This window comes from Mustela lutreola, chromosome 2 (assembly GCF_030435805.1).
Source record: "Mustela lutreola isolate mMusLut2 chromosome 2, mMusLut2.pri, whole genome shotgun sequence".
In the NCBI taxonomy this organism is placed as follows: domain Eukaryota; kingdom Metazoa; phylum Chordata; class Mammalia; order Carnivora; family Mustelidae; genus Mustela; species Mustela lutreola.
This window is the reverse complement of record NC_081291.1, coordinates 217,929-229,552: the sequence shown is the minus strand read 5'-3', so window position 1 is coordinate 229,552 and position 11,624 is coordinate 217,929. Positions and strand designations below refer to the sequence as shown.

The window sequence follows — 11,624 nt, the reverse complement described above, 5'->3', positions numbered from 1 at the left end:
AGTGAGGTGGCTGGGCCAGAACTGGGCCTTGTGGCTCTTCTGTATGTCTGGCACCCACAGGTCTAGCTCCCGAGGCCCCCAGTTGGCCACGCTGCGCCATGCCAGCACCGCCACTGGAGCCAGCCGGGGGTCCAGCTGCTGGAGACGGGAAGGGGGAGGGGAGGAGAGCAGTGCAGGATGGGGGCCTGGGGTGCAAGCCAGGACCCCTCCCAGCTGCCCCCAGCACCGTGAGCACACGGAGGCAGCTCCCCAGACGAGGGGCCAGCTTCCATGCAGGACTCGGGGCTGCCGCCCTGATGTGGGAGGGAAGGCTGGGGTCTCAGCACGCAGGAACCCCCGGGAGCAGCCTCAGCAGCAGCAGGGTCAGGGTGTGGGCGGTGGCCCCTCCCCCAGCTCCTGTCTGGCCAGGCCCCCCTGCTCCTGTCATTGCCCTAGACTCCAGGACGTATGTCTAGAAGTGCCAAGCGCTGGCTGGAGCCCCTACCATCCAGGGACTGGGTCAGAGGTGGCGTGGGACCCTGGGCCGCTGTCCTTCCACTGTGGAGAGTCTCTGATCACGTGGCTTGGGGGCAAGCCGGCAGGGCCAGGAAGAAGGCTGGGACAGGGGCCCTCACCTGAGCTCTTGGAGCAAGCTGTGCCTGAAAGACTCCCCAGTCCCTTGGTCAGCTTCACTGGGGACTTTGACGGCTGGCCAGCCCCAGGACAGGTTTCTCCTCAAAGGCCGGGTTCCTGCTGGGGACGCCTGTGCCACCCCCGTGGGCCAGCTCTCGGCCTGGGGCCAGGTGTCCTGAGAGACACGGCTCTGCGCAGGGGCAGCTGACTTTGTCGCAGCCCGCAGTCCTTCCCCAGAAATCCCCGCAGCTTCGCACAACCCCACGGCCCCTGGGGGTCACAGAGTGGGTGGAGCAGGGCGGGCTCACTCCGCAGACACCCATTGTAGGTGTACAAGGCCTGCACCCCGGCCTCGCACAGGGCAGGGGCCACGAGTGGGCAAGGAGCAGGAGGCAAACTCACGACCCTGCGACGTGAATCTCAAGCTGTCGCCTCCTGGGGAGAGACTGGGTTAGGGCTGCCCCCCCAGCGCCCCGTCCACCATGACCTTCCTTTCCCGACCCCTGCCATGACCACCTTGGTTGTCCCCTCCCCCGACCCCACCTCCTGAGGGGTTCAGGCTGATGGGCAGGGACAGTTCCCCCTCACAACCCTGCACCCTGCCTCCCACTGCCCTGTGTATAGGCCCCTAGGGCTGGCAAAGGGGATGTGGGGTCCCCGTGGTGCTCAGGCGGTCTGATCTCCATGGAGTTCTTCTAAAGCAGCTCTCACTCTGCTGGACATGGAGCCATTAGGGTGTCCGCCTGGATGGTCCCAAGGGAAGAGGAGTTCCTTAAAAAAGAAGGGCCGCTCAAAGAAGGCGGGGGCATACGGCTGTCGGCTGGCCGGGCTCAGGGCACATTCAGCGTCTGGGACCACACAAGCGGACTCTCCCCAGTCCTGGAGGCCGGCGGGTGGAAACGGGCCTCCCACAGCCAGTCAAGCTGTGGGCAGGGCTGGCTCCCCCGGAGGCTCCAGGACAGGACCCAAGTCCTTGCCTTTCCTGATTTTCAGAGACACAGATTCCGATTCCGGGAGTAGGATACAGACAGGTCTGGAGCTGTCACTCTGCTGCTGACCCCAGGGGAGATGGTCTGGGCAGAACATGGGCCTGGATTCCACTGTGCCTGAAACCCGTGGCCTTTCACTCCCAGAAGCTAATGAAGTTCCTTCTGGCTCGAGTCAGTTTGAGTTGGGCATTTTGTCCTTCACCGAAGCAGTCACTATAAAGGCCAGCTGGTCACAGGAGGCCACAGCACTCTCCCGTGTGCAGGGACTCTGAGACAAGTCACCAGCCATCTTTTCATTTGGTGGCACTGGCAAGTGAGGCCAGGTGGCCTGTCTTCACGCAGGAGGGTGTGTCAGGCCAGGGACAAGTTCAAGAGAAACTGTATTTACAGAGTGTTCACACGTCCTGTCCAGTGTGACGGTAGCCGCCCCAGGACGAGTGGCCTGGCCGGCATCTAAACAGATTGCGCTCGGAATCTCAGATCAAGGACGAAACATCATCTTATACGGAGAATGTGTCCCAAATACCACACAGGACACACACGCTCTATTTTCCACAGAGTGTAAAAAGGATTTCTCTTAAGTTTCTACGTAACCGGGCTCCCGGTCTCTGTCTCGCAGCTTGCACCGCTCAGATCTGACACTGATGCCACGAGTTCACAACAGGCTACAGCATTTGAACTGAGGCCTCAGGTACCACGGTCAGATCTGGGGGTGCAAAAGCTTCCGTGGCAGCTGAGTGGGGGAGGATCCGAGAGGTGGGTCCAGGTCCCCTCCTCTCGGGTCCGGCAGGGCTCTCCCACACCTGCGTCCAAGTCTGTGCAGAAGCGATGCATCTGGCCTCCGCGTGGGTGGACATGGCCTTGCTTGTGGCCCCTCTCCCTGGAGCCCGAGCCGCTGTGAGGAAGCCCAAGGGCCAGGGGAGGCCGCTGAGGACGCCTGCGGGTCCCCCAGACAGGGCGGGGCGGGGCAGGCCTCCCCAGTGCCCATCCCCTTCCTGACCGGCTCCTAGCGCGGGGTGCCAGCCACACAGGGGTTCACGGTAAGCCCGACCCCAGCCCAGGGGTCCTCCTCCCGGCAGGAGGAAGTCAAGAGCAGGTGTGGGTCTCCCGGCCTCCAAGCCACTGGATGCTGAGAGGGCTGCACACCTGGCCCCCACTCAGGAGTCTGGACCCCAGGCGGCCCGAGGCCCGAATTAGGAGCTGGGGAGGGGCACAGGTGTAGCTGTCACAGGCCGCGTCAGCTGAGAACACCAGCGGCAAGTCCTATCCACAGGGGCCCTTGCCTGCAGTGCCAGCTCTCTGGGCTTCAGAGAAGCCAGAAACTAAAACAAGGGGTGAACCCTTCCAGGTCAGGAAGCCACCAGACCACAGGGGCTCACAGAGAGTAGCACCCACAGCCCGAGGGCACACTAGTGGGGCAGGGGAGAAGCCCTGGTGAGCGGGCTGCGGTGCAGGTCTGACTGGCCCCGCCCTGGACAGCCTGGCTCCTTCTGCCCAGCGCCCTCCTGCGTGGGGTCAGCCAGGCCCAGCCATGGTGCTGTCAGGCTGGGCACGTGCCCGTCTGACCCCATGGGGGACCTCATCCCGACTAGGCCATCTGATCCCGAATCTGGGCCACTCTGGACGTGTCAGTCACACGGAATGAAGCCAAGGTCCTGGGTGACAGTGGCACGACGCAGGTCCCGTTGGGGCTGCCGGGGGGCCCAACGGCTGGCAGGGAGGCGGCTTACTGCCCCAAGGCCCCAGGGGCCGGGTGCGGGCTGGCAGCACGTGCTCTGCACCAGGCTGCCAGGGTGTCCGTGGACATGTGGCCACCTCCTGCCCAGACCCCCCATCCCCATGGTGCCCCCAGCGTGTGTGTCCGGGTGCTTGTAGGCCCTACCCCCGCGCCTGGCACGGAGGGTCACAGGCACGTGGGCCTGGCGACAGACCGGCCGTTCTCTGCAGTCCTTTGTGGAGACCAAGGAGAGGGTGGTTCTCTAGCTTCTCATAAAGTCGTTTTATTCAGATTCCAAACAAACCAGAGCAGAGGAGTTACCACAGGTGAACCCGTCCACGCACAAGCTGGGAGCCCACGGCTCTGGCCCCGGCCAGCAGGAGCTGCGGACGGGTGGGGGGTCCAGGTTCCTCAGGCCCCCGCCGCCCAGGCTGTCCCAAACCTGGCAGGCGGCCCTCTCCTGGGAAGCAGAGGACCCAGGACACACGTGGGAGCTGGGCGACCCCCGAGAGCAGACCACCCAAGGGGCCAGGCAGCACCCCTCCCGCGAGGCAGTCTCGGCGCCACACAGCCCGGGCCTGCTGAGGTAAAATCTGTAAGTTTATTCTCGGGGTCGTGGTGTCAGGACTCCTCGTTGCCAGAGTCGTCTTCATCGTCCCCGAAGCAGCTGTCGGCCTCGGCCTCGGGCTCCCCGTCCTCGTAGTAGTCGTCATAGAAGAGGTCCGAGCCCTCATCGGGCGCCGGGGCCTTGGTCTTCACACAGTACTCGGCCAGCGTGGTGGGCACCTTCACGCCGTCCCGCTCCGCGTCGACCTTGGTCCCCAGGACCTGCTTCCTGGGGAGAGACGGTCCTGTGGGCTACGGCTCTGTGCCCGTCGGGGTCCCTCAACAGGAGCCCAGCCCTCAGGAGCTCGGAGGCCGCAGAGGAGGGCCAGACAGGGCGGGGCCCACGGCACGCAGGACCCTGGCCACCAGAGACGAGCGGTCCCGCGCGACGGTCGGCACCCACGGGAGGCGCGCGGCCGTGCTGGCCGGGACAGCAGAGGTGCGCCGGCAGGGACGGAGGGTCAGGCCTGCAGCCGAACTTCCAGCACGCATTCAGCGCCTGGGCCACCCTGGCGCCCACCACACACGGAGGGACGCAGGGACAGGCAGGTGGAGGTGTGGGGGCAGACAGGGAAGGCCAACGCGAGGAGGAAATCGGGGCTCGCGCTCAGCCCGGCGCACTGGCTTCCCGGGGAGCTGCTCCCGAGGTGGGGGACTCCCACCTAGAGCCCGACGAGCAGGCACCAACCACCCCCGAACGGACGCTCTGCAGGGCCAAGGATGGCACACCCTGTCAACGACCCGCTGGCAGAGCGCGTGGGGAACACGGCTGGGTGGGGGCGGGGCGGGGCAGCGGCTCACGTCCCAGCCGCCCTCACGTGGGCATGTGTGAGCGGCCTGCAGGGACCCGAGGGCTGAAGACAGTCTGCTCGTAATTCTGGCGCCACGTGGGCGGTGCCTGGAAAAAGAACTGGGGCAAGAGGCAGCGCGCAGGACCCTCAGGAGTCCCGCCACACAGGGAGGGTCCCCCCGGTCAGGAGCCTGACAGGCACTCCCGGCAGCCGCCGCCAGCCCGGCTGCTCCTCCTCCGCACAGCCCCAGAGCTGGGACCGCCTGGCCTCAGGGGAGAGCTTTCCTGGGACAATGGGGAGACAAGGAACTGTGGGAAGGGGCCGCTCTGCGGGCACGGGGTCCCCGTAGGGCCAGGTGTATGCGTGTGCATGTGCATGCTGCTAGGGGAAAAAGCACCCGGATCCCACGAGCAACCCTGCACCCATCGTTCAGACGCTGCTCACAGAAACCACCACAGACCCAGCAAAAACAGGCCAGAGCCACCGAAGGAGAACGTGGTTTCACTCTGAGAAAAGAGAAGCACAACGAGCAGAAAGCGGAGCAGACACGAGGCTCCTGGCGACGCTCTCCCCCGTCCAGGTGCCCCTGGCGCACAGGGACCCGGGGGTCTGCGGAGGACAGGGAGACGGACTAGCGGGGATGGGGGCGGGGGACGATGGCACATGCACAGCCGTGTGCACGCGTGTGCGTGCGGGAGGCCGGCCCACGGGCCTCCGAGATCAGGCAGAGCAGCAGCGGCGGAAGGAGGCTGGGGGGGCTGGTCTTGGGGCAGTGGTGCATGCGGGTGTCTGCAAGGCCCCACATAAATGCTAACTGTTCGGTGACCTGCTCAGATCACGAGGCTTCCTTTTTGTTTCTCTGTCACGAAGGCATCCCCTCCTCACCCACGTGAGCTCCTGGAGCTTTATCCACACAGAACTGTGCCACTTTCAAGGGCACAGCGGTGAGTTCCGACACACGGATGTCCCGTGGCACCGCCCCGCAGCCCCAGGGGTCCCGCAGTGCCTCCAAGGTCCTGCTTCCATGACAGCCAGGCGTGCCCCCGACCCAGGGACGACCCTGCGCATACATGCCAGGACTGCGGCCCGAACGTTCCTGTGGGTGCTGCTGGGGACGCCACCCCCACTCCTCGACCGGGGTCATGACGCAGCTTGGTGCAGACCTTACTCCTCTTTCTAGGTAAGAAGTGCACGAGCTTTTGGAAAAACCTAACAAAGGGTTAAGTCCGTCCCCCACTAGTCCGTAAAGCGCATTACACAGTAACAATGGACAATGGACACAGAGCGGCTGCTGGGCCAGAGAAAAGGAGGTCAAGCAGCTCCAGTGCCCGAGCCGAGCCCCAGACCACGTCCCGCCCGGTCCCGCCCACTCCGGGACACATTCCTTCTGCTGACTACGGTTGCTTTGCGGGGACCATCACTTATCACCAGAAGAGACCAGCACGAGGGCTGGAGGCTTAGTCCTGCCCGATCCCTGCACACCACGCTGCTTCTAAAACCAGGAAAAACGGGTGTTTTCCAAAAAAAGAAAGTGATTTTCTAAACACGCTAATACATGATCTTTTTCTGCCTTTACAGAATAATTCAAAGTTTCAAAGGTACAAACGCGAGCGACATTCACCGCAGGGAATCATGAGAACGTACAACGTGATGTGGGAAAAGCACGCCCCCCCCCCCAAAAGAAAAAGCACGAAAAGCGAAGTTGAGGCAAGAGTCAGTCTGGGAAGGAGCAGCAAACCAGCCCCATCTGGGGGACACCTGGCAGGGGGCAAGGCTGCCCAGGACGGACGGGAGTGGTCCGACCCGGTTGGAGCTTGGGCCATTAGGCCCGACCGTATGTGCTCCCGGGCCCCAGACTCCGCAGCACACGGCTCAGGCGCCGTCAGCTACACACGCGGACCACGTGCTCGCAGGACTCGAGCCTCCCCCGTGACAGAGAGAGAACATCCGTTTTCATAAAGAGCGGGGGGGGGGGGCCCACAATGAACAGAGGGAAAGAGAAAGAGCCAGTGCGCTGGCCTGAGCCTGGCGGCCCCCCGCCCCCCACTGCGCGACGGGGTCTCCCTCCTGGACCACTGTCTCCGGGCAGACCCCGGCAGCCGGCCTCAACTGATGATGTCCGTGTACTCCCCCCCGGCAACGGGGTCTCACCTGATGATGTCCGTAAACCCCCACCCCCCTCGACAGGGCTCACCTGATGATGTCCGTGTACCCCCCGTGACGGGGCTCACCTGATGATGTCCGTGTACCCCCCTCGACGGGGCTCACCTGATGATGTCCATGTACCCCCCCACCCCCCGCGACGGGGCTCACCTGATGATGTCCGCGTACCCCCCTCGACGGGGCTCACCTGATGATGTCCGTGTACTCCCGGTCCTTGCCTTTGCTCTCTTTCCACTTCCTGTACATCACGGAGGCGTCCACGTTGGCCGGTGAGAAGGTGTTAGGTTCGTTGAGGAGCGAGATGACACTCAGCAGGATGGTCCTGGGGGTGCGTGTGTGTGTTGGGGGGGGGTGGCGTCCGCCGGGGCGGCGTGCTCTCTGGCCACACCACCCCAGGAGCCAGGCCTAGCGCCATGGTATTCGTGGACACACCCAGGGGCCAGCCCCCACCCGGGGGACCGCTCAACTCCCAACCCTGTGGGTGATGTCGCTGCCTCTGGTTTCTGTCTCAGGCCCCTTGGAGAGTAAGGGCGCACTCCTAGCCCCTGCCCCACGCTAGCCCAGCCTGAGGAAAGGACACGTGTGGGCAGCCAGGACCACCTTCATTCCACATGTCCCCGTTCTCAAGGCATCCTGCAGGCAAGTGGGTCCCTCCGTGCCACCAGCTTTCATTATGGCTTGGGCTGAACTAAAGACATGCAGGGCAGGAGGCAGGGTGAGGGGCTCGGCCCTGAAACAGAGGTGACCGGCCTCTGTGGGGGGACCGTGGGAGAGAAAACATGGCCCTGAGGTTCCCAGTGGCTGTTCCCAAGGGTGGATGGGGCACGGAGCACCAGGAAACGAGGGGAGAGGGTCTTTGGGGCCCCCAGGACCCCGGCGGGAGGACAGTTTGGATGGACAACGCAGGAATCCAGGGAGTCACGGCCCTGAGAGCAAGAGACACATGTCCGCCCACATCTGTGTCCCTAGGCCTGGCCAGCTTCGAGCAAGTCCCACAGGAGCCGAGGCGGGAGAGCTGCTGGGGGACAGGGTTCCTGTCCTGCGCAGCCCCTCCAACAGGGCCTGGTCCAGCCTCACCTGACATTCTGGGTGGGGTTCCACCGCTCTGAGGGCAACTCCCCGCTCTGGGGGTCATCGACCGGGGGGTGGAGGATGGAGATGCACACGTCCCCTGTCTGTGTGGGGACGGTAGAGGGGGTCAGTGCCCACACCACAGCCCTCTCCCGTCAGGCAGTGCAGCCCCCTCCCTAGTATGGACACGCTGGGGTTGGGGTGGGCCTGGCGGACTCACCTCGTAGATGTTGGGGTGCCACATCTTGGTCAGGAACCGGAAGGCCGGTGGGGAGTACGGATAGTCGATGGGGAACTTGAGGCGTGCCTGGGGAGGGGCAGAGAGCAGGAGGCTCAGCCAGTGCAGGCTGCCGTCTGGGGACTGAGCCCACGGACACGCAGACGAGGACATCAGCCAGGACAGACACCCCCACCAGAGGGCGGCCTGGACCCTGCCTGCCACACACTCGAAGGCCTCCTCGGGGTCACCTGGGCTGACCCAGGCCCCCGCCCCATGGCCGAGGAGCAACCCTAGGGGCCATTCTCTCAGCGCAGCCCTGTGGAGGGACCAGGAGCCAGGCCCTGGGGAGCATGGCGGGTTCAGGTCAGCACACAGGTTGGTGGGGCCCTGGGGGCTCCGCACCCCCAGCATGACGGTGGACTCCCAGGGTCAGCTTCCAGGCCGTGGGGAAAATGAAAACAGATGCGTGCTCACGGCACCGTGACTCCCAGCACCCCTGCAGTCTGGGCCTTGTAGGAGTCGGTGCCCGACGGACGGCGCCGGACAGACCGTTCTCCTGTGAGCGTCCGTTGCGGGAGGCCAGGAAAGCAGACAGGAAGGTCATGGAGGCAGACCGGGGAGGGCCTCCTGCCCAGGTCTCAGCAGGTAAAAAAGCTTCATTTCTTGTGTAAGCCCCGGTCCTGGACACCACGATGCCTGGCCCGGGATCCTGGCGGTGCTCCAGGCGCTCAGCTGAGCCTGTGTGCCGGGAGCCAGCTGGGCACCTGTGCTACGACTGCCCCAGGCCCGTCTCTGGGAAGTCACTCTTCAGGGCAGGGGGCACTGGGGGCATTTAGGGGAAGCCCTTCTGTTCTGGAGTGACCATGCTGACCCCCAGGAGGGAGGGAACTCACTGGTGACTACAGGGCAAACCTAGACCTTGGAACCTGCCCTACAGATTTCTAGGGGAGGGCCCTGAGAACGGTGCGGCCCGGAGGCCGCCCCCCCCCCCCCGGGCACCGTTACAAGCGTCCCCAGGGAGGACTTCGCCCAGAGAAGGCAAGTACCATGCCCAAAGACACACAGCGAGTTCACTGGAGCATGGCCCTGAACTGCTTCCCTCTGGCACCCCCTTCTGTCCACCACACAGAGGTGAGCCCGAGGCCCACTGTGGCTCTCAAGGCCAGGCTGACGAGGAAGACGCGGGGGGAACCTGGCTGGGAAGTGACGGTGGCCCTTGGGTACTTCCCAGCCCGGCATTTCCTCGTCTCCTCTCCCCACCCAGTCCCACCCAGAGAAGAGGACACAGTGGATGGCACCCCCTGCCCCCCGGCACCGCCAGGCCACGCCGGCTTCATGGAGGACAGGACCTACGGCAGATGAGTCTGGAACCCGGCGTCCCGTCTTCTCAGACACAGGGGATGAGGCCCCTCCCCCAGTGCCAGCCTGGAGGATCTACCACAATCCCCGGCCACCAGGTAGTGGGCCAAGTCAGAACCCCCCACCCCCGCCTTCCAGATCCGCCACCTCAGTCGTGTCCGGCCTGCCTGGTCTCAGGGTGCGAGTCCACCCTCCCGCGGTGTGTGAGCGGAGACCCGTCCTTACAGCCCCACGCAGAGCAGAGAGGCTGAGAAAGGACCTCGTCAAACTGCTGGGGGGTCCACCCCAGACCCAGCGCGTCAGAGCGGGCCGGTGCCTGACGTGGAACCCAGCCCAGGGCTGTCCACACGCACCCCCGGATCCCGCCCCAGCACCAGGGGAGCAGCCCCAGCGGACCAGGCGGCTCCCTTGAAGCCACCGAGCGGGCTCAACCACAACGCGCAGAGAGCTGGGACGCAGACCTGTCCTGGGAGCACCACCCGCGGGGCTGGGCAGCCTCTCGGCAGGCAGGGGTGGGGGCTGTTCCAGGCTGAGGGCTCACTCCCCAGCTCTCATGCACGGAGACCCCTGGCCCTGTGCCTCTGGCTCCAAAAGCAAAGCCCTGCAACCCGAGAGTCCTTCCAAGGCCGCGCCTGGGCTCCGGTGGTGAGGTCGAGAGGGCTGCCGGAGTCCTGGCCCGAGTCCTTTGTCACACTCGTCGGAAACCCAGCCAGGCCCAGGGAGGGCACCCCCGCCCTGCTCCCAGCAACGACAAAGGAGAACTGCTCTGGAGAGTGGGATCTGGGCCCCCAGCGGCCACCTGCTCCGCGGTGGAACCCAGAAAAATAGGCCGGGGAGAGAGAGGGGCCCAAGGTCCACCAGGGCGCCGGCTGCGGTGTGGCTCCCGGGGACAAAGTGGGCGGTGGCCGTGACAAGTGCACCCAGGGCCTGCTCGAGAGGACAGGTTACATAAAGCTCGGGAGGGAGCCAAGGGGGCCGGCCCCGCTGCCACCGGGAAGGGTGGCCGCTTTCCAAGCAGGCCCCAGCTGGCCAGGTCCCGAGGGCGCCTTTGTCGGCGCCCGGCAAGGGGCGGCGCAGCCCCCCCCACCCGCTGGCCTCCCTCCCGCTCTCCCCCAACCCCGTGGACCCCGACAGTAAGGCTCGCCGGGCCTGGGGAGGCTCTTGCCTCCGGGCAGGGAGCGGGGAGGGCAGCTGGGGGCCTTCCCGGGTCTGCCACGGGCTGAGGCCAGCAAAGGGCCCCACACCCGAACCGGCCGGCGGCGTCCTCGGGGCTCCCCTCGGGGCTCCCGGAGCCCGGCTGGGGAAGCGGGCGCTGCAGCGGCTTCCCAGGGGCCGCACGGACAGCGAGGGGCCCGCCCGAGGGGAGGAGCCCGACGGGACCCGGGGCCGCGAGCCGCGGGCTCACCTTGAAGTAGCCGCCCTCGTAGTAGGTGTTGGGGGGCCCGAAGATGGCCACCTCCCAGTTGTACAGGTCGCCCTCGTCCACTAGGGTCACCCGGAAGCCCTCCACCGGCTCCTCCTGCAGCCCCTTGAGCTCGAGCAGCAGCGCCTTCTGCGAGCTGGGCACCAGCGGCCGGGCCATGGCGGCGGCGGCGGCGGGGCCCGGGGTTGCGGGCGCGCTGGGCCGCGGGGCCGCGGCGGGGGCGCGGGACGGGCCGGGCCGCGCGCCGGCCGGGAGGGCGCCGGGGCCGGGGCCGCCGCCGCCGCCTTCTTCCTCTACGCCGCCGCCGCCGCCGCCGCCACTCGGGACCCCTGTGCGCTCCACTCGCCCCGGCGCCGCCGCCGCCGCCCGCCCGGCGCTCGCCTCGGCCTGGCCCGCGCGCCCCGCCCCGCGCTGCGCCTGCGCGCACTGCCGGTCCCCCGACCGCGCTTGCGCGCCGCGGCGGGGCCCGGACTGAGCCTGCGCGCCCGCCCGCGGGGCACACCGGGAAGTGGAGTCCCCGTGCCCCGGCCCGCGGAGCGCGCAGGCGCGACCGCCAGGAGGGACGTGCTGGGGGGGCCGAGCGCGCAGGCGCCTTGGCGCTGCCGACCCCCGGGAGGCCGCCGCTGCCGACCCCCGGGAGGCCGCCCCCCGCTCCGACGAGCACCCGGGATGC

At 66.4% G+C, this 11,624-nt stretch overlaps 1 protein-coding gene across 1 annotated transcript; it reads right to left on the bottom strand.

The window, feature by feature from the left end:
• Positions 1-3,585: 3,585 nt before the first annotated feature.
• Positions 3,586-11,321, bottom strand: CDC34 (cell division cycle 34, ubiqiutin conjugating enzyme). The gene is made up of 5 exons (XM_059159129.1): positions 10,934-11,321; positions 8,170-8,256; positions 7,956-8,053; positions 7,066-7,200; positions 3,586-4,153 (listed from the first exon to the last, which is right to left on the bottom strand). Exons 1-5 carry the CDS (start codon positions 11,108-11,110, stop codon positions 3,940-3,942), a joined length of 711 nt encoding a protein of 236 aa, XP_059015112.1. The 5' UTR covers positions 11,111-11,321; the 3' UTR covers positions 3,586-3,939.
• Between the last annotated feature and the right edge of the window lie 303 nt (positions 11,322-11,624).